Source organism: Dendronephthya gigantea, unplaced genomic scaffold (genome assembly GCF_004324835.1).
Source record: "Dendronephthya gigantea isolate DGI-Jeju-01 unplaced genomic scaffold, DenGig_1.0 000015F, whole genome shotgun sequence".
In the NCBI taxonomy this organism is placed as follows: domain Eukaryota; kingdom Metazoa; phylum Cnidaria; class Anthozoa; order Malacalcyonacea; family Nephtheidae; genus Dendronephthya; species Dendronephthya gigantea.
Genome location: NW_021163025.1, coordinates 656578 through 680743, shown reverse-complemented (window position 1 = coordinate 680743; position 24166 = coordinate 656578). Strand labels below are relative to the sequence as shown.

At 36.8% G+C, this 24166-nt stretch overlaps 4 protein-coding genes and 1 long non-coding RNA gene across 5 annotated transcripts; 3 read left to right on the top strand and 2 right to left on the bottom strand.

Annotated features, from left to right (window-relative positions):
- Positions 1–1131: 1131 nt before the first annotated feature.
- On the top strand, positions 1132–3049 carry LOC114520176. Its single transcript, XM_028540403.1, has 5 exons — positions 1132–1394; positions 2001–2211; positions 2487–2597; positions 2698–2740; positions 2841–3049. The coding sequence occupies exons 1-5, from the start codon at positions 1147–1149 to the stop codon at positions 3047–3049; spliced, it is 822 nt and encodes a 273-aa protein (XP_028396204.1). The 5' UTR covers positions 1132–1146.
- Positions 3050–3097: 48 nt separating this feature from the next.
- On the top strand, positions 3098–3775 carry LOC114520103. The gene is made up of 4 exons (XR_003686665.1): positions 3098–3178; positions 3250–3351; positions 3461–3517; positions 3643–3775. It is a non-coding gene; the product is annotated as an uncharacterized LOC114520103 (long non-coding RNA).
- Positions 3776–3943: 168 nt separating this feature from the next.
- On the top strand, positions 3944–5384 carry LOC114520174. The gene is made up of 4 exons (XM_028540400.1): positions 3944–4075; positions 4201–4356; positions 4568–4867; positions 5196–5384. The coding sequence occupies exons 1-4, from the start codon at positions 3944–3946 to the stop codon at positions 5382–5384; spliced, it is 777 nt and encodes a 258-aa protein (XP_028396201.1).
- Positions 5385–6567: 1183 nt separating this feature from the next.
- On the bottom strand, positions 6568–9421 carry LOC114520120 (protein HOS4-like). Its single transcript, XM_028540337.1, has 2 exons — positions 8932–9421; positions 6568–8493 (listed from the first exon to the last, which is right to left on the bottom strand). Exons 1-2 carry the CDS (start codon positions 9202–9204, stop codon positions 6964–6966), a joined length of 1803 nt encoding a protein of 600 aa, XP_028396138.1. The 5' UTR covers positions 9205–9421; the 3' UTR covers positions 6568–6963.
- An 11003-nt stretch (positions 9422–20424) lies between these two features.
- LOC114520025 (uncharacterized skeletal organic matrix protein 5-like) lies at positions 20425–22820 on the bottom strand. The gene is made up of 4 exons (XM_028540222.1): positions 22460–22820; positions 21881–21963; positions 21383–21515; positions 20425–20964 (listed from the first exon to the last, which is right to left on the bottom strand). Exons 1-4 carry the CDS (start codon positions 22778–22780, stop codon positions 20446–20448), a joined length of 1056 nt encoding a protein of 351 aa, XP_028396023.1. The 5' UTR covers positions 22781–22820; the 3' UTR covers positions 20425–20445.
- Between the last annotated feature and the right edge of the window lie 1346 nt (positions 22821–24166).

The window sequence follows — 24166 nt, the reverse complement described above, 5'->3', positions numbered from 1 at the left end:
GTGAGTCCATTCTTGGCCAGGTCCCTAGTACACTCAGGGTATACTCCAGTCTTGAAGCTGGAAATCACTGGCTATGGTCTTGATAATTTCATGAATGTGACCAAAGTCATGTACATCGAAGGTGCTTTGGTTCAATTTCAACAATCCTCAAGTACATCAAATCTTGAAGGAAATTTTCTTTTAATGTAAGTATGTGATATTGATTCAGCTCTGCCATGGTCTCTCTAAAGACAGTACTGCCAATTGTGGCCCACATTAGGTGCATTAGAAATGGTTGTGTATGAACTTAATAATTTTTGACAAATCAAAATAGATAGCTACTTAAGTATGCAACTTTGACAATGTCTGTTTTTTTATTCCACTAACGTCATCATATGCCCGATTGGTTTCTTTTGTTAGCTATTGTTATATCTATATGAATATTCAACCCCCCCTGCCAATTAAGCTTCTAGTAGCGGGGTGCGGTCGGCAGTCATTAAACGAAATGAAAAAAAAATATTAGTTTATTTTTCAATTATTAATAATGTATTTCTCTTTGCATCTTCATCATTTAACGCTTTCCGATTTGTTTCCCAAGCTGGCCCACCTAGACCAAACGCGACTTGATCATGTGACGCGCTTTTCTAAATTAGTTTACTTTTAGCGAAAGCAAATAAATTTTAAACTGACCGTATTCATAATAAGACTTTACATAACCAATATAATGTTGACTGCTCTGGAGTCTATTGTTTTTGTAAAGGCAGGCCGCAGCGGCGCGATTAGCTATGCTGCCATGGGCACCTAATGTGATTTGTTCCGCTTTGCTGCGCATTTCAAAAGAAAGCGGCCACAACAAAAGATTGATCGGGCGCGCCGTTTTAAACTGAGGAAAAACTGGAGATCAGCCTTTCAAAGCCGAAAGGTTTGGGTCATCAGATATGAATAAACGAAGAATTGATATCTGAGTACGATTATCGTTTGTGATTCGCGATTTACGTTCGATAATGGACACTGCCGATGTTTACAAAAGTATGAAGTCGGTCTAAATGGCACGGCATATTAGGGTGTCTCGAAATAAGCGATTAAACATGTTTAATACCGTATACTTCTGAGTACAAGCACTGCACGTGCATGCTGTGAATTGGGCAGAGACAAGGACAGGTTTCTATGTACGTTTCGTTTTGTGGTAGGGACGACAGTAATATCGATACTGCTCAAGTTTTCTCAACTGACTGTGGCGATCAACAGGGAACCAAACACAACCTCTTGTTCGAAGTTGACGAGAATTTGGTGAGTCCACAATGCAATGAAACGCATCTTTGTGATCTCGCTTGGCTGGCTCCACTGACCGTCCAGGACGCCGATGTTGTTGTTAGATGTTTTCTAACAAACCCCCGAGAGATTCAGGAAGCAAGGTAGATTGGGTTTTGGTAAATTTTGCTTCAAACTTTGCGCTTGTCGTGTGCCGGAAGTTGCATAGGTTGTAAAACAATAAATATACATTGACAAGATCGCATCAAATGTATACTGAACAACTGCCCTTTTAACGAAAGCTCGAGAAAGCTTTCAACGGCCCTTTTGTTGAAAGCTCGAGGAGTTTTTGTCTATTCATGCAAAGGTTGTTGTTATACCACCTTTGATGTGCGAAGTTGTTCAAAGACGCATGCATGCTACGTTTCTCCTTGGTTATATTGAATCTACAGTATATAGCCTTGATTGGGAATAGCTTAATTTGAATATAACGCCGCACTAAAAATTTCCAAGCGTCTTGATAATAGAGGCCTATAGTTTATGCTTCGCATTTACGTCGCCTCGACTGCAATTCAATCAATAGATAGTAAGATTGACCAAAATGCGACTATAGGAATTAGGAGACACAAGTGGGAGATGGGAAGAAAAATACACAGAAAGTTATATGCATAAACAAAACATGCCATTGCGTGTTTTTAAATGTGTATCACACCACTATATCAAAAAATGGATTGCGTTGAACAACAAAAAAATGCCTTCACTTCTCATAGTTTGATCATCCATTCTCGTGGTTTTGGAATGCAAGATCAAAAAGACCTCGGAGACACCGTCACTGATTTACCCAATGGAGTTGTTGTGAAAGAAAAAATAGTCATTAACAACGTACCATTAGATATGCCTTTTTGGCTGGTGAATGGTTTTCAAAACACAGATTACAGCTTTCTCACTGACTCTGAGTTTAAACGCTTTTCAGTTATAAAGGTTATAGGAAAAATATGTGCCTGAGCATGATGATTCGTTCATTACATAATTTATAAATCTCCTTTTAAGACGTTTTATTCACTGGCAATATTTCCCAAGTAAAGCAACATACTGGTTTTCTTTTTTTATACTTAGCTAAAGCTGTTTTTTTATACTTAAATGAGTCTTGATACCAAAGAAACACCTCCACCCCAGGATCATGTTCTAGTTATATATCCATTTGAGTAGATCATTTCAAACCTGTAGAAAATCCTACGTTATTTTCTTCTTTAAAGGTGTATAACATCAGTCAATCTGGTCTGTCGAAAATCTGTCCCGACCCGTGTTCAGAGCTTGAAATTAGGGGATCCTTGTTGTTACCAGACAGAGTTTTGTTATTAACTTGTGTGAGTACATTCTCCATAACAGCCATTTTGTATTGATCCTGTTCAGAAAGCGAATAAAATAAAATCAAATTGCGTAAATACATATAATCGCTCTTTGCAGTTTGGTGTCCAAGAACTTCAGAAAGAAATTAGCACCAATTCATGTAAGCTTTCGTTGGTTATATTTCCTTGAATCGCGACAGAATTGGCCGCAAAAAACCTGGGAATTTAGGCTCGAAACCAATTCCTAAATTTTCTTTCCAGACCAGCCGAAGATAGCTTTTCGTCATTGCATTCGTAAGCTAATTGGACCACCACAAGCTTTTCCAGGAGCTATCAAAGTACTAGCTATTCGAGACTCCCCCTCCAAAGTATATATCTCAGATGTGTCATCGGGTATGTTGCGATTCCATCGGCACAAAAATCATTTAAGGCCAAACTCGTCAGTAAACCAAGGCCAAAGGTCTCTTTAATCAACCTAACTAAACCATAGCCTATAACGTGACATATTTTTCCAGAAACTTCCATACAGTTCATCCAACTGCTCGATGTTGAAAACAAAACTCTATGCCAATTTCTTGCATCGACTCTCGGCCAAGGAGGTAGACGAAAATGGACATCATTTTTGAAAGTTTTAACGTTATCAGCTAATACAATAACCTCTTATTTTTAGCTAGTTGTATTATACATGATGCGAGTATGAATCTGATTCAGGAATTTCTACACGTGTTTCTCGTGTCGTATTCGACAAACTATTATGTTGTGGGATATTCCAGTAAGTATTGTTGTAAAGATTTCCATGATATCACGATAAATCGCACGAAAGGAATTTCATTCGAAGAGCTTAATTTTTACCAGTTTTACTACACGCCATCGCTTTATAGATGATCAGTGGGGAATACGATTCAAATTTCCTTTATCGTTGCCAAACATCAGTCGAGGTTTGATTAGATTTTGTGAATCTTTTCCATTTTCATTTCATAAATCTTCCTTTTGTCGAAGCATGCCTTTCCCGTTCTTGCGAGCCTAGCTCAAGATTGATTAAATCATCGTCCTTTTTATCCAGGCGATGATAAACACGGTGACCACTCGACGTTGTTAGATTCCTCAACCACCGGAAGCTTGCCTGTTCACCTGAAGGGTTTATCTTTTACCCGGAATACTGGCAGTAACCTTTTCGCTTGGGGAAACGTCCTCTTCTATAGGTATACCAAACAGACTTTAAATTTACGTGACAATTCTTGATGTTTAGTTTAGCGAGTGGGTATATTTGAAAAGGATCATCAGTGATATGTATTGATGATCAATGTAAATTTTTTTTACACTTTTTGGTACCAATTTTCTTGGCTATTGCTTTACAAATCCAAATGGTTTGTCATTACAGTCCTAACGGGGGCGAAGATTTCTTTTGCTTGTGGGATTTCGACCACATGTCAAACATCACGGTGTTTACGTCTGCCGAAGATGGTTCATATGCATTCTTAACAGATTCACAACAGGTATAAGAATCCGTGATATTGCGTCAACTCCTTGTCCGGGACCCCACCCCTCTTATCTGGACCTTTATCGCCCCGTTTAATTTAGCTATGAAATGTTCGACCAAATAACATTCCCTACCCGTTAGGTTTGGTGGGGACACACAGACTCGGCTGTGGTTCATTATCTGGAGACTGCAAATGAATGGAATATTGGTGTTATTACCGTTCAAGAATCATCGTCGTGTGTTGGAGATTTCAATATCATTTCCTTATTTCACGATTCTGCTGGATTACTTTGGAAAGTAAGAATCACGCTTTCATGTAAAGCGTATTGGAGACTTTATAAAGAAATCTTTAATAAAAAATCTTGCATGTTCACACATTTCAAACAAAGTTCAAAGAAATCTGGCCTTTGTCTGACAGCAAATTTAGTAATTTTACAATTAAATGATTTATAGATTTGACAATTTATAGTTTTGACAATATATTCATGCACATATATCTATTCTACAGGTTATTCAGTGTAAGAACCAATCCTCCAACACTCCTTGTGTTTTCCGTAGCAAAGTGGCGGTCCAAGACATCCTGTCACACTCCCAACTCATCCACGAACAAACCTCCCAAGATGACGATATCGTGAACACACCATCAATACTGGACTACCAAACAACCTCAACAATCCCAAAACATTGTTTACAATACTCAATCGTTTATCGGGCACCTCACACAAGCCATCACCTTCAGCTCATTGTTGATGTAGTCGACGTGCCCTATATGGTAAACACTGTACCGGTCTCCGTGGATTTTCTGAGGGTAATGCCGCAGTTATCTAATCTACACATTCCACCATCGAAGTTTTACCCACTTAAATCCACAGTTAATGGTTCTATTAACTGTGGTAAATGGGATCTCGCAGTTTCGAAATAAATATAGAAATAAACATTAAAATGATCCAATTTGGGCAATTTTTCTCACTTGTGTCCTATGAAAAAACCCTCATTATAATTCTCTTTTTAATTTCATTGTTATGTCCTTCTCCCCTATCGACGTTGGCAAAGCCTATGCCCACTGTACTGGGGAAAAAGTTGACGAATGCAGTGAATACCGCGTTTTTCCCTAGCTTTTGAATATATTTATACAGGAATACTTGGACAATCAACGAGCTTCACTGAGACATCCAAAAACCATGGACATATCCAGCATGGAAGATGCACTACCTAAGTACATTTACCTCAAGAAAGGAGAGTCCTATAACTTCACCGTGACGATGACTTTAGACAGCGGCCATCCTAACCGTAAGTACCTGTTGTTGAGTATACCGGTCGATTGAAAAGGTAACCGAGGTAGCCTTTTGTGCGAAAGCGTTTACGGCAAAGTTAATTGAAATGGAACAGGTTTGAAAAAGGTGTTGAATTTGATTGTATTTAAAAACATACCACATTTAGATGTGAGTGATATTTCTCATGGCCTTGCATCTTGGTGTAGAAATTTGATATTTTTCTTTTTCCAAACCATCTATTCCACTTAACTTTGCTAGAGGGAAGCAAAATATTCGATAATTGGTACATTGAGACTTTTGGTACTTAACAGAGCGCATGCTGAAATAGAGCGCGTGCTGAAATCATGAAATTATCGAATCTTTACCGTGCATCCCTGTGATTTTCAGATGCGACACGGTCATAAACATGATTGTCATTCTGGCGTACCTGATTACTGTTGTTGCAAGATAATCGCGACATAGAGTTGACAATGATATCACATACGGCAGAATGAAAATCTGTTACGATCGAACAGGTGGCCTAAATATGTGGTACAATCTGGCATATACGCATGCGTACATTGAGGTGCCAAGTTTTTATCAAGAGAAGGCCAATTTTCCTACTTACCGAGTTTTCGGTTTGAAAACCCAGACTGTGCGAAGAATGTGCAAGCATTTATATTTTTCTCTTAAATAATGAACGCTTTAAAAGGAAGAGAAAAAATATTACAGCAGCCGGACGCATTCAAGGAGATTGTACCGCATTTTTGAGCCCCCTTTAATGTGCATGTTTTGGTCTCAAGAACGATTGAGTTCTATCTTATATATGAAATGTTAGTATACACGTGCATTGCTTTGGATATCTGAAGCAAAGCCGTAAACTGCATCGAAAAACTGCATCTAAATATTTTGGAAACCGAAATACTTCGATGCTGAAAAGAGTAAAAAAAAATGGCGACAAAAAAAGAACACTTCAAGCGCATACCGTCGCAAGGTTTTCATCTTGATTTTTGAAGCCTTATCTTGTATTGGTAGGTATGTTTACTTTCGTTTACGTGCATATAAGACTTATCCCCTTATAATGTATGTATGTGATAATGTGTTTCATATTTGTGACATGCGCATTACGAGCTGTTTAAGGTTGTAAATTTCCGTTGCACAAGAGTTGTTGTTATAGCTAAGGCTATTTGTAAGATATCGATTTACTAAAATTTATAAGCCATGTGCTAAGACGAAATGGAGGGAATCGTAAAATAGCTCTATATTTGTACAAAAAATGCAATAAGTTTGTAAGAATTAATTTGAAATTTTGCTTCTGCCTGCTAGAGTACTGGACCTAACAAAATCTAAAACATAGGTTAACTGATGCGTAACAATTAATCTACTCAAAAGAATGTACAAACCTAATCCATGCATCCTAAAAAGTTAAAAATTGATTCTTAGCTCAACTGAACTATGAACCTTATAATTTCATCACGTTTTTGTTTGAAATATCCGTTCAATATTCGTAATTCAATAACTGCCGTAGGTCTTTTTAAGATAACATTCTCAAAATATTGCTTGGTATTTGTAACAGTTGCCTTTCATGCAGCAATTTAATATGAACTTCTTCAGTTCGTAGGTGCTTTTGGTTGTTAGATTACTAACAAAACTACAGCGGGGTTTTCAATGTCTGTCTCAGGTATTGCCTTGCTATCGCTCTAACTCTCGCGAACTGCTGAATCCTCTTCGACGTATAACTCATAAGATCCACGCCACAATCCATCAAAAACATCGCTGCTTTGTAATGGTGATAACTCAGCGCCTGATGAACAGGCTGAAATCCATTTCTATCTCTTATGTTCACATTCCCACCTTGGTTGATGATAATGCGAATTGCATCTATATCGCCTTCAATTGCAGCTCTGTGCAGCGCCGAATCACCTGATTGGCTGCACGTGTTGATATCTACGCTCTTATTGGCCAATATGATATCTTTGACAACCTTCATTGGCTTGCTCTGAATTGCGTCACGAAGCTGAGGGTTCCCTAAGTTCATAGGATGTTCTTCCATTTGAGGAGACATTGGGAAAGGCTGAATGCTATACACTTCTCTCAGCCTTATAATACAATGCACCAACATGGACAGTTTTCGGGACTCTGTAGTATTATCCAGAATATGGGAGAGATCTCCTTCGTCGTCTAGATAGTATCGCCTATATCTTACTGCAACTGCTGCTTTTGTTTCTTGATCACCTTGTGAAGAAATATGGTTGGAATTCTCTTTGGAATCATCCTTGTAACCAGATATCACGTAGCTTGATAACTGATGTAACGTGGTGGAAATATCGTCCGAGTTTCTTGCTATGCTGTTTGACGATTTCTCATTCACGCTGTTATTTGGACTAAACAAGCTTGATGTAGAAGTATTTCTTATGGCTTCTTCTAGAGAAAATCTCTTCTTTGAGAGACCACGCTGTCCTGTGCTATTTTGAGTTGCACATTCATCTACAGTATTTTTGAACAGGATACTAAAATCTTTGTCAGAAGATTGATGAAGCGGGTCTTTCTTGTTGTAGGGAAGTCTACCATATCTCTTCTTCCACTCCTCTTCTGCCTTTGCGATATTGTATTTTCCTTCACTTGCTTTGAAGTCTTCATTCGGGTATATTGTAGATTTAGACTCTTTGTTATCCTTGCTACTTTCCTTGTGATGCGCATGTCCTTTGCCTGCTTTATCTTTAGATTTGTATAATGTACTCGGTAATTTTTTCACGTTTCGCTTCAGTGTACTGACTGTATTCATATCTTTTCTGTATTGCTTTAATCCATCAATTTTACTTTCTTTTGGTCGCGTGTTATTCGTACTGTATCCTGAAAGGTCATTACCTTTTTCTATCTCTCTGACAGTTATGCCTTTATCTCTTCCTAGCTGCCGTTTTGAATATCTTTCATGTGAATTTAAGCCTTTCGTATTTGAATTGACTGTAATGGCAGTATTTGGTTTAAGAGAGGTATGAACATTTCTTGTATTATACATTGGAACCTGCACTTGAGAATGCCTTTGGTACTCGTCCAATTTTTCTTTGTCGTGACTGACCAGTTTTGCAGCATATGTTGGTTTGCTGTGCCCTTTTGATGAAGAATTGTTCGCTGCGGATGTGACATCAAAGTTCTCATAATTCGTATTGGTTCGCCAAGCCTATAGGACAAGAACACACATTATTTAATGAAGTTGGTGGTGAAAACTACTACTTCTTGCTCTCTATTGTAAATAGCGCTTGCTGGAAGATGTTTAAAAAATCGGAGTCGCAATTTCTTTGGATATGTTATATACAGTATTCATCAAGGTTGAAGGTATCACGTATCCTGAGGATGTGTGTGTTATTGAGCAGAATCACCAGGGGACTTTATAACAGTACTGGGCGTATACGAATTGTACCCGTCGCACAGACAGTGCTACAATAGGAAATGGTTGATTGTGTAACGAAATGTTGGGAAACATTAATTGTCATTTTGGCTTCTTGAGGAAGCTTGGAAAAGCTGCACGGTGGAAGTAGCCATTGGAAATACCGGGACGTTCGAATGTAATTTAATGCAATGCATTGAATATAACTGAACTCTATTCAACTCTACTCACCTGTTCCTCATCTCTGCTTACACGATTTACCTCTTCTTGGTTCGCACGTCCGGAACGTGTCAAATCCTCACTACTCCTAAACTCACGCCTTGCTGGGACATTCGCCACCGTTTCTCTATCTTGATCGTTCAGACTCTTCGTCCTCGACCTTCGCTTGATCTTACTATTTAATTCGTCATCTGAATTGATATCGTAGTACTCAATATTGAGCAGATTCTTCATCTTCTGGGAGCGCCTCATTGGAGATTGATCTAGTGTTTCCAAAACAGTCATCGAAGAACTAAGATTATTATTTTGATCTGTTATTGGATGGAAAAGGAAAGAGTCGCTTGGGATAGCTTCATTGGGGTTTTCGTATTTCTTTCTCGGTGCTGAAGCTCGTAGTACAGAAGATTCACTTGGTTGTACTAAATTAGTGGAGAAAGAATTAAGGTTTCCATTGCCGCTGATGCTTTGAAATAACGATGAAATGGAGGAGGTATTATCCTTTTTGTCAATTTCACTTGAGGGTGATTGTTTTACGTCACCTTGGTCTGAAGTACCCCAAGAAGATGGCGAAGAACTGAGAGGAGCATTATTATTATTACTCGTCTTTTGAAATAAGGATGAAGTACCGGAGGTGTTACCAACATTTGCGCTATTTCTACCTTCTTCATGTTTTCGTCTTAAAAAAGGAGATCTTTTCATGGGAGATTGATCTGGTTTACACTGAGTGGATCGGTATGAACTGAGATTACCATGTTCTCTTGTTCTATGAAATGACGATGAAGAATAAGACGAGTTGTCTTCCTGTTGGGTGTGTCTAGCCGGATTTTCGTATTTCCGGCTTAAAAAAGGGGATTTTGTTTTCGTAGCAAGTCCAATTGATGGAGAATTAGCATGTAGACCAGAGCTAAGGGTCTGATTATTTCGTTTTGCTTCAAATCTTGAGGTGAAGTCTGATTCAAGATATTCCTCAGGTACACATGTTTCTGTTTTGCTTAAATGCTCAGGTAGCTCATATTCCTCTGCCTGTTCCATTCTGTCAAGTTCCCCTAAACTTTTCCATTTTCTGAGCCTAGATGGCTGCAGTACCGCTTTCGAGGACTGTCGGGATGTACTCTGAATATCGTACCAATGCGCTTTAATAACACGAGGAGAACTTCTTGAAGTGTGCTGTTCGTATTTTAATCCCAATTTTTCATTTAATGGGAATGATCGAGTTACACTACGATTTTCATCATCGCTATCAGCCAAACGCTGTGCCTTGACTAGTGGAGTGAAAGCACTCGTATTACTGCTATCAGGTGAACGCTCGACTGAACTTGAACTAGAAAGAGATATGTTTTTACTCTCCATTGCTTTTGAATGAGAATTGCTGTTGTTATAACTGTCCACAGGCTTGTCCATTCCAGAATTGTATGGCTTCTCTAGGTCCGATGGCTTCTCTATGTTCAACGGCCGAACATAAGTTGCACAACATTCTTTACTTTTAGACTGATTTTTGTGATCGTATAATTTCACGGCAGCGTTTTTGCTTTTCGGAAGTAAAATACTCTGGTTTCCACTTTTTTCATCTTGTCTTGGATGATCTTCGTTCAACACCTGCAGTTCATACTCGTGTACCAAATTCCTGACCTTGCCTTCAGATTGTTTTGTGATCGGACAAGCTTTCTGCAACGTAAACTGGTTTCCACCGTCGATGTCATTATCGCTTTGTAGACTAGCTTTCTCTTTTATTTGCCTTCCATGTAATCTTTGAGGATTAAGCAAATCCGGCAATTGTATTTTGGACTTATAATCAAGTGAATGCTTTGACCCGGCTTCGTGAAATGTCCGTTCAGTGTTATTGTTAATTTCTCCTAAACTTTCACTTTTCTCGATGTCTTCAATTTTTGATGGGTTTTTAACTTGTTCTTCGGCTGTTGAATGATCGGAATTCTTAAAAGACTTAATAACCGGAGGCGGTTCTTGTATGTCATAATCAATAATGTGAAGGTACTTTGATTCGTTTCCCTCATAAGTTGTAGCACCAAATTTACCGAAAACTGGGTGTTCTTTATTCCTATATATGTTTTCGAGTGTTGAATTTTCACCTCCATCATTCGTTTCGATATTTTTCGAATCACCCAGAAGCGGAAATAAATCTCGCGACTCTTTGCCTTCGGGATTAGCCTGTGTGTTTTGTGAACTCATATTATGGTAATTGCTATAATATTTATAATTATCAAAGCTATTATTAATTTCGGTGTCTTGGTTAGGATGAACTTCAAAACTTTTTGCCTGATAATTCGTGTGAATAGAGTCATTCTGGATACCTTTATTTTTATCCTTGAGGTTAAACCTATTCGTGTTTTTTGATGAATACCTTTCATCTTCATTAGCCATGTCTTCGGAGCCAGGAATAGTGTATTTCGTATTGCTGTCTCGCCTATCACCGCACGTTAAGTTCGCAATATTAAATTCAGTTCTCGTTCGACCTAGCGAATTTTCCTGTATTGAATAAGAGACAAGAAGTTGAAATTATGAGATCACTATCGTCTGTTCCAGTTACAAGCTTCACTATAATGAAAATTAAACTTCTACAAATTAAATAAATTTCTACTATAAATTGGCACGACTATAACCATACCATCAGTGCTATAATTTTTACGAATTTTAAAAATTACGAGATTTATAATCGATTATAGATGTTCTGATACATGAATGGATTTAATAACAGACATGACATGTACCTAAAAACATGACACATTAAATAATCTCGTTAGTCAATGACTTAATTTTATAAAATTTTGTTACCCAATACTACAGCCAAGTAATGCATATTTATACAAGTATATGTTTTTGGATGCTCCCATCATAATCGTGATAGTAATGAACATACATCATTTGAATATACTATACAACGAATATGTTATCATTGACATTAATTTCAGTACAAGAGATATTATAAGTTACCTTTTTATTAAGAATTTCCTTACAGCTATTTTCTCTCTTTTCATCAAAGTCATTTAGCTCAGCTACTTTGTGTGAATCCATTTCACGTCTGCCAGAAGGGAACTGTTCGCTGTCTTTCTTTTCTTCGCCATTAGTCTCAACGCTAATGGAAAATGGCTGACACCCTCTTCTCTCTATTATGTGATCAGCGTGTCTAGCCTCATCCGGTTCCTTCTCAAAGGAAACCTCTCTTGAAGCATTCCGCCCCTCGCCATTCTCAAAAGTATTCGAAGTTGTACTGATCAAACATCTTGTAATGTTGTTCTCAGGCGATGCCTCGAAGAGAAACTGGATAGTTTGCTGTTTACGTTTTGTAGCCATTGCACCCGAACCTAAAATTTACTCGTTTGCACGAATTAATAAACTTGTCATAACGGCATGATGACAGTGTGAAAGTAATCCTAAACGTGTTCCGTAATGGCCGAGTTCATTAAAAGCAGTCCTGTGTCCAAGGTATATCTCGAGTCATCTCATAGTCTATTATGAGACTGCCGCTCTTGATTGTTTTGTCGGCACGCATCTCATCATAAGACTTTATCTCATTAGGTGATGAAACTAATAGATATACACTTAGTTACCAAGGCATTCCATTTTTGTATATTTTGTGTGCGTGCAATGGGAAGTCGGCAGTGTAAACTTGTAAGGACGTATTAATACTTTAGAAAAACATTAACTGATCCTAAAAAAAACATCGGGAAATCCAAACGTATAACTACCGATTCCTATTATTACATGTCTATAAGTGCGAAGCGGTGTACTTGTTATTTATTATTTCCACCACGACATCTAAATAGGCATGCACTGACTGTGTCCGAACTTCTCTAATGCAAAGTGACTTCACACTAAGGGCTATTTTTCACGTTATATGCATGGAAGCTATCAAGCATATGTCGCCTATTTATTGTTACATGACTTATACTTAGATTTTACATGGCCCATACCGTTTTCGAAAAAAAATTACCAACAAAAAGATTAAAACGATGTAACCATAGAATGATGTAACCATATGTAACCATGCATACATTGTTTCGCACATTTTCTTTAACATTTTACCATTGTAGAAGATTCTTTTATCGGGCACAATTGAAAAGAAAAATGTACACTTTAATTTTATCTTCCATCTCATGCTGTAGCATAATTTGAACTTATGCGTTACAAATTGCTCCGTTTAAAATCTTATCGCAAGAGAAAGTTGCTTTGCTAAACTAGAGAATATTCAAATGACTATATTTTACTTGAAAATTCATTGAAAACCGTTATCGCATTCTATAGCTGGCTGTTACATTATAACAAAAGAAAAAATTTAACGCTTCAGAAAGCGTTTGTTTGTATTATGATAGTTTCCAGGCAAAGATTATTTACACACGAGTGGTTATTCTCACGCCATTTTACAGCATCGAAATTTCTCGATATTGCCCAGAATATCCGCACCATTTCCACGATAGAGTCCAGTGATATAATTCTCAGGTTGAGAGCAGTTTGACCATCCTTCTTGATCAAACGATGTTCCAACATCTTCATCATAACATGATGCATAATATGCTGGGTGATTATTGGGTTTACAGCAGTAGCCTTCCTCGATATTATGTAAACCACTGCCTGCAGTTCGACGCAACCCGTTGAGAAAGTGTCCTCCTGAGCACAAACTCCATTTGTTGCTTCTGTTAAAAAATGAAACGTGCATTGTTGTAAAATCCTTTACCATGCAGCAGACAATCTCAAAAAGTGTAAAATGAAACAAACTCCGATGAACAAAGACATCTTGCAAACTCAAGATTTAAGTTCTAAGAAAGACAAAACGCGATTATTGTCGAAATATGAACTTTGAATAATTGTGTTTTGTCTTTTTCTTATAACTGAAATCTTGAGTTTGCAAGATGTCTTTGCATGTTTATCGGAGTGTGTTTCATTTTATACACCGTTGCCATTTCGTCTTCCACTGTTATCCAATAATATATAGCTAATTAGAGTATCTAGAGCAATATCTGTCCATCTATATCTATAGCTATAAACATTTATCTCGCTTTTGGCGAATATTTATTAATAATAGAATTATGTGCAAAAGGGTATGGAATCGTTAGAACCATACGAATACCGCTATTATATAATATAGCTCGGCAAACCACATTTGTCAAGTTTGAAATTGCTGTTGTATAGAATACAGGTTAGACAAACCGATTTGACGAGTTTATTTCGTTAGCTATTCAAATTTATTGCATAAAACACTACTTCACGTGATGATACTTGAAGTCCTTACTCGACGTCCTGGCATTTTGACCACTTGATGTTTCGCTATATGCAGTATCATGTATATTTTTGTATATTTTTCGTGTACTTAAAATACACTTATACCATATACTTTTAAACTGCCATACTTAACGCGAAAACAATTATTAAATAGAAGGAATATACGATACCAAATTATCCACGCAGTCTATACCTATCGAGAGAAATTTTCCATGAGGTTTTCTCACACATGCTCGTCTGACCGCTGTACGCAGGTGCTGAATCACAACACTTGGCCTTCTCAAGTTTATCAATGGAATTTGTGCCATCAGGGGCACTTCGATAAAATCCTGTGATGAAGAGATCATTTTCGTCGCATTTCGACCAACCTTCGCTATCGAAACTTATCTCCCATTTTGCAATGAGACAAGTTGAATTTATCTCTGTAATATTAACGTTAGTTAGTTGAAGGTTATCTACTTTATTGAACTCCCCGCCCTTGAACCCTCCGAATTGGTTAGCAGCATTCACGCTGGTAAAGTTATCACATGAACATATAATCGCCTAACAAATCTAAAAAATATTCCTGATGATGACTAAAGCATAGTCGAAAGCTAGACAATAAATTGCTAAAATTGTTAATTTTTGGAGGTGCTGTTGCTTTGAGTTGATATACACGGATATATAAATGTTTCTCGGTGAACCTGGGGCCAGTTGTACGAAGGCTGGATAGCGGATAGTGACTTTTTCAACCGTTCTAAAAATGCTTGAAGAGCAATAAAATTTCATCTTTGGAACCAGAAATTGTTAAAAAAGATCCTAGATTTAGGAATACAAAGATTTAATAAAAGTTGTACCCAACAACGGGCGATTTTAGAGCGATTGAAAAAACCACTATCCGGTGGATAGCGCTATTCGGCTTTCATACAACTGGCCTCTGACCTTTATTTTTAACAGTTTTGTTCGTTATATAAACATGCACTTGTAAAAGTAAAACTTGCCTGTTTGATGAATTGTCGAACTTCTTGTTTCTAGTGTTGTATATCTTTCTGCTGTAGCTATAACGATATTCACACTATTAACATATTAAATTAGATCAGTGACCAATAGGCTATACACTGATATCACCGTTCGAAACCTGCATTTATTTTGTTAGCTTTTGTTCGGTAAACGATTATATAGATTATATAGGATCGTGTTATAGGTCTTACTAAAACTTGTTAGGATTTTGATCAAATGGGCCTTCAAATCATGATCAAATCTCCTGGGCTTTCATATTTGTTGAAACGTGCCATTCAAAAGCCAAAGGCCTCCTAATAAATATAGCTACCTCGTCGATGAAATAATTTTCGCCCAATGGACATGTAAAAAGTTGATACACTGTGTGTATCATAAAATCATATATTGCATATGCGTGTATTGTATATTTCCTTATAAGGGAACTAAAATTAAAGCTTTAAACTTCGTTTGATATATTATTATAGTTTAGATAGAACATACGAGTTGGTTGCGCTTCCAAGCTTGCCGATATAACAATATGGAAGTGAGTAAATTCATGGTTTGTTGTCATATCATCATCGTTTGCTGCTTCAAGTGTCTTACTGTTCAGCTCACAGCGACCTTTACCAATACCAGACGCTTTGTAATTGACCGAGGCACACGATTCATGTCGAACGCAGAGAAAGCCACATTCAAACTCGCTAGCGTCTTCTTTTGTTTCGATGACATGATTTGCCAGGTATTTTTGCTCATGTCTCTGAAAGATAGCCTGTTGCGAGCATTCTCCAAGTCGTAGTTTGTTTAGGGTGAAAATATAAACTAAAACGTTAAAAAAGACAACCATTTGCATTGCAGCAAGATTATTCAGAGAACAACGACATGCATGTAAATGCCAAAAATAATTGCTAAGATGTTTGATATCAGATATAATTGAACGAAATCAATTATTCATGCAAGGTATATAAATTGGCCATACATAGGAGTCATGCATATCGCGGCATGTTTTCTGCAATATAGAAAAAACTGATTCTGTCAACTTCGAGAAAAAAAAGAATTACGGCCGAGAAAAAAAAAGACTTACGGCAGACTACTGACTACAGACTCATATAGAATATCGTACATACATATAGAATTAATATTTAAACACCACTGAACACTATAGCTAATCTTATTCCACTATATCTATTACCCGAAAGAAGTAAATATTTTATGCTTTGTTATAAAAGCACCTCATGGATGCATTAATTGCATTTTACACAACTGTATATAGCATAAATCGGTTAATTTCGGGAAATATTTTTCTGCTGTTCAACCCATGCGAGAAGAATTTTGTTTGTCGAGAGATCAAATATACTACTTTCAAAATGTTAGCTGTTTTGGAGGTCAGTGCAATGCCATGCATGTATTCAATTGATATACAAAAGCAGGCGTTTCACAGCGTTAGCCAATATTTAATCGCTGCGTGTAGATTAATTTTATGAAAAATTAATACGCCGCATTCACAAATCAAGAGGCTGCATGACTATACTACATTATGCGAGACGTGACGTATTTGACGTATATATGCATGTTGAAATGAAACATTATAACTTGACAATTGTGCATTATAGCCATGAAGACAATACCACGCGTGGGATTTTTGATTATTTTCATAAAGACTTATTTTAATGCCTTAAAAGTCCATTTCCTGCCTCGTTGAATCTCGATTACCCGGCTCATGAAAACAGCCCGTAATCGGTAATCATTTAATGAAAATTGCAGTGGTAGTGTTAAAACCATTTGAAACCATTTTCCTCATCAAATAGATTTAAATAAATCTAGTATAGGTGCATGAATATTATTTTTTCAGTACACTGTGCGTCGGTAATTTAAATTAGATTTTTTGTCTACAAAAAATCAATGTCATTTCATAATGCTGTCTTATAACCTTATACTATTTATACAATAAAGTTCGTTTTAATGATTTGAATTCATCTTTCTTTTGTTACTTATTAAATCCGGTAGATTACTTACATATATATTTTTTACATATTAACTAAACTTATAGATACGATAATATTTATGTACAAATTTCAATATCTACACTATACTTTGTATTACTGCATAAAGGCTGTATAGGCCAAGTTATATAGGTCAGACTATATTTTAACATGCTGGTTTCGTATGTCCCTGCATTTGATAGATATATTTATTGCATCTTAAGAAACTAAAATATACGCGAAGGCTTTTGTTTCCGAATGCTCTTCAAGACTTACAACATAACCAGCTGCTAGTTCGTTATTATTCGCCAACCTATCGTTACGAAATTGTATGCCCAATGCAAGTGCTGTGGCAACGCGGTTACACTCCAGCCGTTCATTCGACCCAAAACCAACACGCGCAAAGAAACTGCCTTGGTTGATATTGAAACCTTCTATAATACAATATTCAAGGATCGTCTTTGGACTTGATTTTGTTAACAACTCCCACTCCTTATATCCAGCGCTTGTGTTTCGATTTTGTCCATCTGCAATCACATCGTACAGCGAACTTGCCTCGTAATCGACCGCCATTAAATCTGTTTTCCCGTTAATGGTCATACCAAAACATATTTTCTTAAAAGGAGTGTTCCAATAGGAAGCTAGTTTACTTTCCTTCTCTGTTAGCCCTTCAAGTCCATCTTCGACTGCATAACTTTCTTTGTTCGTCCACAAAGATGAATTATATATGAATGTATTCTGTTTAAGAAAAACGTAGAAGAATGAAACCAAAAACGATCCAATAAACCAAAATATGCTATTAACTACTATACTTATCAAAACAATAAGTGAGATTAATAAACTTCCTGAGACCCAATTGAAGATAATTATAAAGCATTAGGGAAATCCTAGTAGGAGTGAGTTGTATTTTAGATGTTAGGGGTTTAGTCCCACCAGGTTCTTAATGAGACCTGTTCAATTGTATGACCGAATAAGTTTTTGTCATCAAATATCATGCATGGTTTAGCGTATAATTACCAAATTTCCGTTCACTTTCATGACTAATGTCCAGCCTCCTGGGCCACATCCGGTGACGTTCTCCATCACACAGAAAACGGGATATTTATCTGCCGAAGTTCTGGATTGTAGATAATGGATTCCGCTTAGTAGGCTCCTGAAAATTGTTGAAATGATTTACAATAAGAGCGGCCTAAAGCAATCATATGCAAACTCAACATAGTGATGACCTTGTTTTATTTATATCTCACGTATTCTGACTACTGCTGTATGACAGCGTAATATCACTTTTAATTTCTATCGAGTTTAGCTCATAATGAGTCGGCGAAATTTCGGGACACATAATTGGCACAGAGTATAGTAGAGGTTATTATACCTGCATGTACAAATTATTTTAATTAAAACACAATTAATATAATCACCCGTCATCTTCCAACAACTTTTTGCAGCTGGGTTTGCCTGGCATTTTTTGCGTTGCAGATTCATTCAAAACCTAAACGGCAAAAGACATTTTTTCTCACAATATATAGCAAGTGTAACTCACGATGTCTGTGAGGCGGAAGGGTGGGTGGGTGATATGGGAGCGAAAATTAAGAGAAATACTTCAAAGTCGTCTGAACACATGCACGTATAACTGGACTCGCATTTACCTGGGTTCGCTACTTGGGCATGCACACTTACCCGCCTTTCAAAAACTGAAAGTCTTGCTGATGTGACGGAATGATTTAGGGATTGCTCATAATTATAAGTCTAGTAATAGTAAATTTACGTACAATGGAACAATGATGATTTTTAAAAATTGCAGGAAGGCGTTTAAATTTTGGCAGAGTAGTCGCTGCCTGCTCAAACGATGCATGTATACGTTTACTCACTAGATCAATTAGAACAAGGTGGTTGAATTCAAGGTTCTTTTCTTCTTTGTCTGCATACGATGCGTGATCACGTTTCTTATGGTTGAGCTCACAACGACCTTTACCAATCCCAGAAGTTTTGTAATTTACCGACGCACATGATTCATGTCGAATACAAAGCGAACCACATTCAAACTCGGTGTTTACCTGTTTCGTTTCAAAGACATGATTCGCCAAGTATTTTTGTTCATGCCTGCGAAAGACAGCTTGCTCCGTGCACAGGACAATCCCTGGTATACTTGTGATAAGAAATAGCGTGCAAGCGCTCAGAGAGACATTCATTGCAAGGCAAACGGTTATGAACACACAAAGTCATAAATTTTTATTTTTATATTGTCTCTGATTAACAATTGCACTAAATGTGCGAAATTAGGGCAATTTCATTGTTAATATTAGTTGTTGATATGATTATAATTACGACTATCAAATGGCTTCAGGATAATCAATTTCACATCAGCGTTGTTTATGCTCCATTTTAATTTCATTGAAGAAAAGTTGATTGGTCAGTATATCGAAAATTAGGCGAACCTAATAAATTCCGCTGTCTATGTCCCTATTATAGCCTCATTTCTTCAAATGACACCGTAGCATATTTGTTTTCTTTGTGGGACAAATAATTCGCTTTGTTTTCTGTCTAGAAATTTTGCTGAGTGTGATGGGGGTATACTTGTGTTTCCCAACAACCTGTAGTATAGGCGCAATATATATCTTTAGTTAAAAAGAATATTTAATTATCTCGGTAATTAAACAGGTGCCATTTCAATTTAAATGCTGTAGAAATAGAGTACCGTAGAGTAAATTATTGCTATAGCAATAATGGTATTAATATAAGATTAGAAATGAAAAGGATGTGAATGATTAAGCATGCATCCAACTCTTATTAAATGAACCGTGGTTTTTTAAGAATGTTTCTTAAAATTTCGTCACAGAGAGGATTTTATTTTGAATTAATGGGCTTGTTTGGCCAACATGTTTTTAGCAGCGAAGAACGCGATTTCGCTCTATTTATTGTAGTCGCTTTATTATTGACTTATGGTAAATTTATTTTTACATTGTACCTATCATTAGCCATCTTTTGTAATGAACTAAATTAATATATATTTCTGCAATAATACTGCAATTTTTTTGGGACATTCAAGCCCGCGCAACAGATAAATAATTTTTTCTTAGATTGCACTTAAACCACATTTGTCGCATGAGATGCAATAAATGAAGTTGGAGGAGATATTTCTTCAACACATATATTATTCACTTTATTTTGTACAAAGATATTTTACATTTTTACTGAAGAAGCTTGAGAGAGAAAACATATTATTTTAGCCAAATTCTGATACTGCATTCATTTCTATCGGTGCTGCTACATTGTGTAATATTACCGCATGTTATGTTAGATGTCATGTCGCAGATTTAATTGCCATCATGTACTACTATTGAACTAAAATATATCCGAATGCGGCAGTAAGTCTTTTTCCTCTATCGGTGCCGCTACATTGTGCAATATTACCGCATGTTATATTAGACGTGATGTAACAAGCTTTGTAATATATACCAAATCCAATACATGAATCAGCCTGTGAGCAACTGTCTTGATTATTCGTGTAATATCCAATACGTACACTATGTTTATTATACGCAATGCTGAAGCCTTCTTGGTTGCATTTTCGTTGTAAAGATGAGCCTGCGATCAGAGATTTCCACGTGGCCCGTCCAGCGCTTGTGTTTCGATACTGCCCGTCTGCGATCAAACTGTACAGCGAACTGGCTTCATAATTCAACATCATCCATCTTTCATCGCCATTAACGGTCATACCAAGACATAGTTTCTTAAAAGGAGTGTTCCAATAAGAGGCCAGTTTACTTTCTTTCTCTGTTAGTCCTTCAAGTCCATCTTTAACTGCATAACTTTCCTTGTTCGTCCAGTAAGGCGAAGCATATGTAAATGTGCTCTGTTTTTAAACGATAACAAAAATAGGAAGTATGTTGGAAAAACAATCAACCATTCTATTTCAAAAGATTTTCAGTTGAAGGCAAGTTCACCGCTCGGCCAGCGTTTAGTGATATCTCCTGTTTGCCACAAATAATCTCGACGATCACAAAATATTTTAAACTAGGAAGTATGTTAGTTGGAGGAACCATGCAGCAATGTCAATGAACTACCATGCACAAAAGCAGTTAGAATTGTTTACGTATATTCCTCTATTGCATGCCACCGTCTCATCTTTCAGCGACATTCATTGTCCGAAATAATAACGGCGATACTGTTGTCGTAAATTAATGAAACCTGGAACTGGCGTCGTGCTGTGTTTCTGTTGGGGAATAACGAACCTCTAGAAGGAATTTAAGTATAGAATTGACTAGTCTTACCAATTTGCCATCTATTTTCATCGCTAATGTCCAACCGCCCGAACCACAAATAGAGTCATTCATGAGACAGTAAACTGGATAGGTTTCCTCGGAAGAACTGGACTGCAGTTGGTAAATCCCGTTTTGTAGACTCCTGTAAGAGGTTTTGTTTGTTAGAGAACGATCAGGAATATAGAAGCATTCGCAGGACATGCAGACTGATGCAAGCTCCAAAATCGTTTAAAACCCATCGTGTTTTATTTCCGTCATGACTTCCGTTTGATGTGGCTGAATGCTGAGATTATACTGAAATGATTATGCAGACAATTTATCCTCATCAAACAAGAAATTATTCACTAAATGAATTATAAATGGTCCAATTTTACTTTGTCTGTTGGTTCAATTAATTCGAAAGCGTTGAGAAAGAAAGTTAATGTTATCTAAATATGCCTCGCCAATCATTTCCTTCTCTATTTCGATGCCAATGTTTCAAATCATAATACTAAGATCAAATTTTACCCATCTTCATCCAGCAGTTCTTTGCAGCTTGGTTTGCTGGCTTGCTGTTTTGAATGAGTGACAATCTCTGGTATGTCTTGACGCTAAATGTAACACGGTATTAATTGCATAACAAATTTGAAAATATGGGGCGATTGTCGACGACTCCGGCACGCTGCCGGCAAAAACGAGCATAAAGCCAGTTTTTACTTGTCGTTTTAAAGACAACACTACTCAGTTCTACTCGCTTGACACATTTACTCGAAAGACTATGATATACTATGCTATGTGCTATACTACGATAAGGTATTAAATAGGGAAGAGTAAGGTTTCGAGATACGTATGACTAACACAGGCTGCGCGGGTGCGAGGTTTAAAGTTATACTTAAACGACTTCGTTGCGCGAATTTCAATCTTAAAACACTAATTTTAAAAAACGTTTTGTGTACAAACATCATTGCCAACTATGGATACAGGAAAATTACAAAGTGTACCTGAAGTAAACATTTTAGTTTTTAATTCAACTTATAACACATTGAGAATGACGGAGCTAGTATGTTTGAAAACTCTAACCGCGATCCAACAACCGCGTATACATACCAAAAAGACAATAGAAAGATACACGAATTCTTCATTGTCAACTGCAGTTTCTTCTGTAATCGTGCTGTTGTTGAGCTCGCACAGACCTTCATCCTGTCCGCTTGCTTTGTAATTTACCGAAACACATCCCTCGATCTCTGTGCAGTATATTGAACACTCCATACTACTCCCAGCATATCTCGATGTGATCACACTATCTGGCAAATACTTGCCCGTTTTCCTGTGAAAGAGAGTTTGTTTCCCACAGATTCCACTTCGGAAGAAGTGCAATCCTAGTAAACACTGCAGATACAAGACCACAGAAACTCCGAGAGATTTCATCTTGTATAGCTACCTTTATTGACTAATATATTTTCCTCGTCAGAAGTTAGATGACCTTCCTTCAATCAATATGATTAAGCACCTTTTGTACTAAATTTTAATAATAGAACCACTTTATGAAGTGATAGATCGTCTATTATCTGTCGAATAAGATCATTCGTGCACGCACGCTATATATTATTTTTAAAATTATCTTTAAAATCACTTGCGTGTATTATCGTTTTTGCATGGCATATGAACTTTCAACATTCCCAAAGTTATAAATGACTGAAATTTTCATCAACAAAACCGCGTACTTCGAGAAATTAATGAAAAAAGTACCGCATTTTCATTTAATGGATTTTTGATGATAGCTAACTCAACGAAGCATACTGTTTGATATATGCAACAAATGTTTTTTCACCTGCCATGTTGATATTTACATCGTTAAATTTGACTCGAATGAAAGCAGTATTGTAGTTCAGTACTTTCAGTATTATGTGATTTAAGACGATATTTTCATGTCGTATTGACAAGTCATCCAGGTATCCACGGTGGAATTAGAACATAGCAAATAGATGGAAACTTGCTTCCGAAGTAGAGTTTTAAGTCTCCCACAGAATACAAGTACATAATACCTTAATAAAAAGAAGGGCTGATATTCACATATGATAAAATTTAACGGCATTAGTAGTGAAAGAGCCGACAATGTTATTTTGTTTTTTTGTATTTGGCGACACAGACCAGACGCGATGCAGCAACGCGACGTGAATTTTCATTTTATAGAAGCATGTAAATTAAATTGTGGAAGCAAATTTTGAAATATATGGACGCCAGAGCAGTCAAAATGCATGTGTTGTCGTTAGGTAATCTATACGAGAATATTATGATAATTAGAATTTATTTGCTTTTGGAAAATAAAAAAATTCGCGTCGCTTTGCCAAACCGTGTCCGGTCTCTATGCATGGGCTTTGTAATGATAACGTTGTAAAATTGCATGAGATCGATGATAGCGAAACAATGATTATTGACAGAATATGTATTCATTGTCTCTGATCGGTTGCCTGTGCCAATCTCTGAGGCTTAAAAAGCAATATAGCGTCGATTTACCTATATATGAGGTTTATGCGTCGAATGCAATTCAAACAATATAGATAATAGATGACAAAACGCATTTGGCTCATTTTCATCTCATCAATTGTTTGAATTGCATTCAACACGACTAAAATACAACGCATAAGCTAGAGTTATATATCATTAAGATACATTGGCACTTTACTCGATGTAGATAATTTCTTAGGGTTATATTGAGTCTTAACTTTAAATGAAAATCATATGCACATGCATATGAACAGTCGAAATACTACGGCTGTTAAGGGGTTAAGCCAACTGAAATATTTCCCATAC

Excerpts from the sequence above, each read along its gene's own strand:
- LOC114520025 (XM_028540222.1), bottom strand. The coding sequence starts at position 22,780 with ATGAAATCTCTCGGAGTTTCTGTGGTCTTGTATCTGCAGTGTTTACTA. Across the intron at positions 21,964-22,459 it reads ATCTTTCTATTGTCTTTTTG|CGTCAAGACATACCAGAGAT; the intron begins GTATGTATACGC and ends TGTTACATTTAG. Across the intron at positions 20,965-21,382 it reads TGAAAATAGATGGCAAATTG|AGCACATTTACATATGCTTC; the intron begins GTAAGACTAGTC and ends GTTTAAAAACAG.
- LOC114520176 (XM_028540403.1), top strand. The coding sequence starts at position 1,147 with ATGTACGTTTCGTTTTGTGGTAGGGACGACAGTAATATCGATACTGCT. Across the intron at positions 1,395-2,000 it reads CGAGAGATTCAGGAAGCAAG|TTTGATCATCCATTCTCGTG; the intron begins GTAGATTGGGTT and ends CACTTCTCATAG. Across the intron at positions 2,598-2,697 it reads GAGTTTTGTTATTAACTTGT|TTTGGTGTCCAAGAACTTCA; the intron begins GTGAGTACATTC and ends CGCTCTTTGCAG.
- LOC114520174 (XM_028540400.1), top strand. The coding sequence starts at position 3,944 with ATGGTTTGTCATTACAGTCCTAACGGGGGCGAAGATTTCTTTTGCTTG. Across the intron at positions 4,076-4,200 it reads TCTTAACAGATTCACAACAG|GTTTGGTGGGGACACACAGA; the intron begins GTATAAGAATCC and ends CCTACCCGTTAG. Across the intron at positions 4,357-4,567 it reads CTGCTGGATTACTTTGGAAA|GTTATTCAGTGTAAGAACCA; the intron begins GTAAGAATCACG and ends TCTATTCTACAG.
- LOC114520120 (XM_028540337.1), bottom strand. The coding sequence starts at position 9,204 with ATGACTGTTTTGGAAACACTAGATCAATCTCCAATGAGGCGCTCCCAG. Across the intron at positions 8,494-8,931 it reads TAAGCAGAGATGAGGAACAG|GCTTGGCGAACCAATACGAA; the intron begins GTGAGTAGAGTT and ends CTTGTCCTATAG.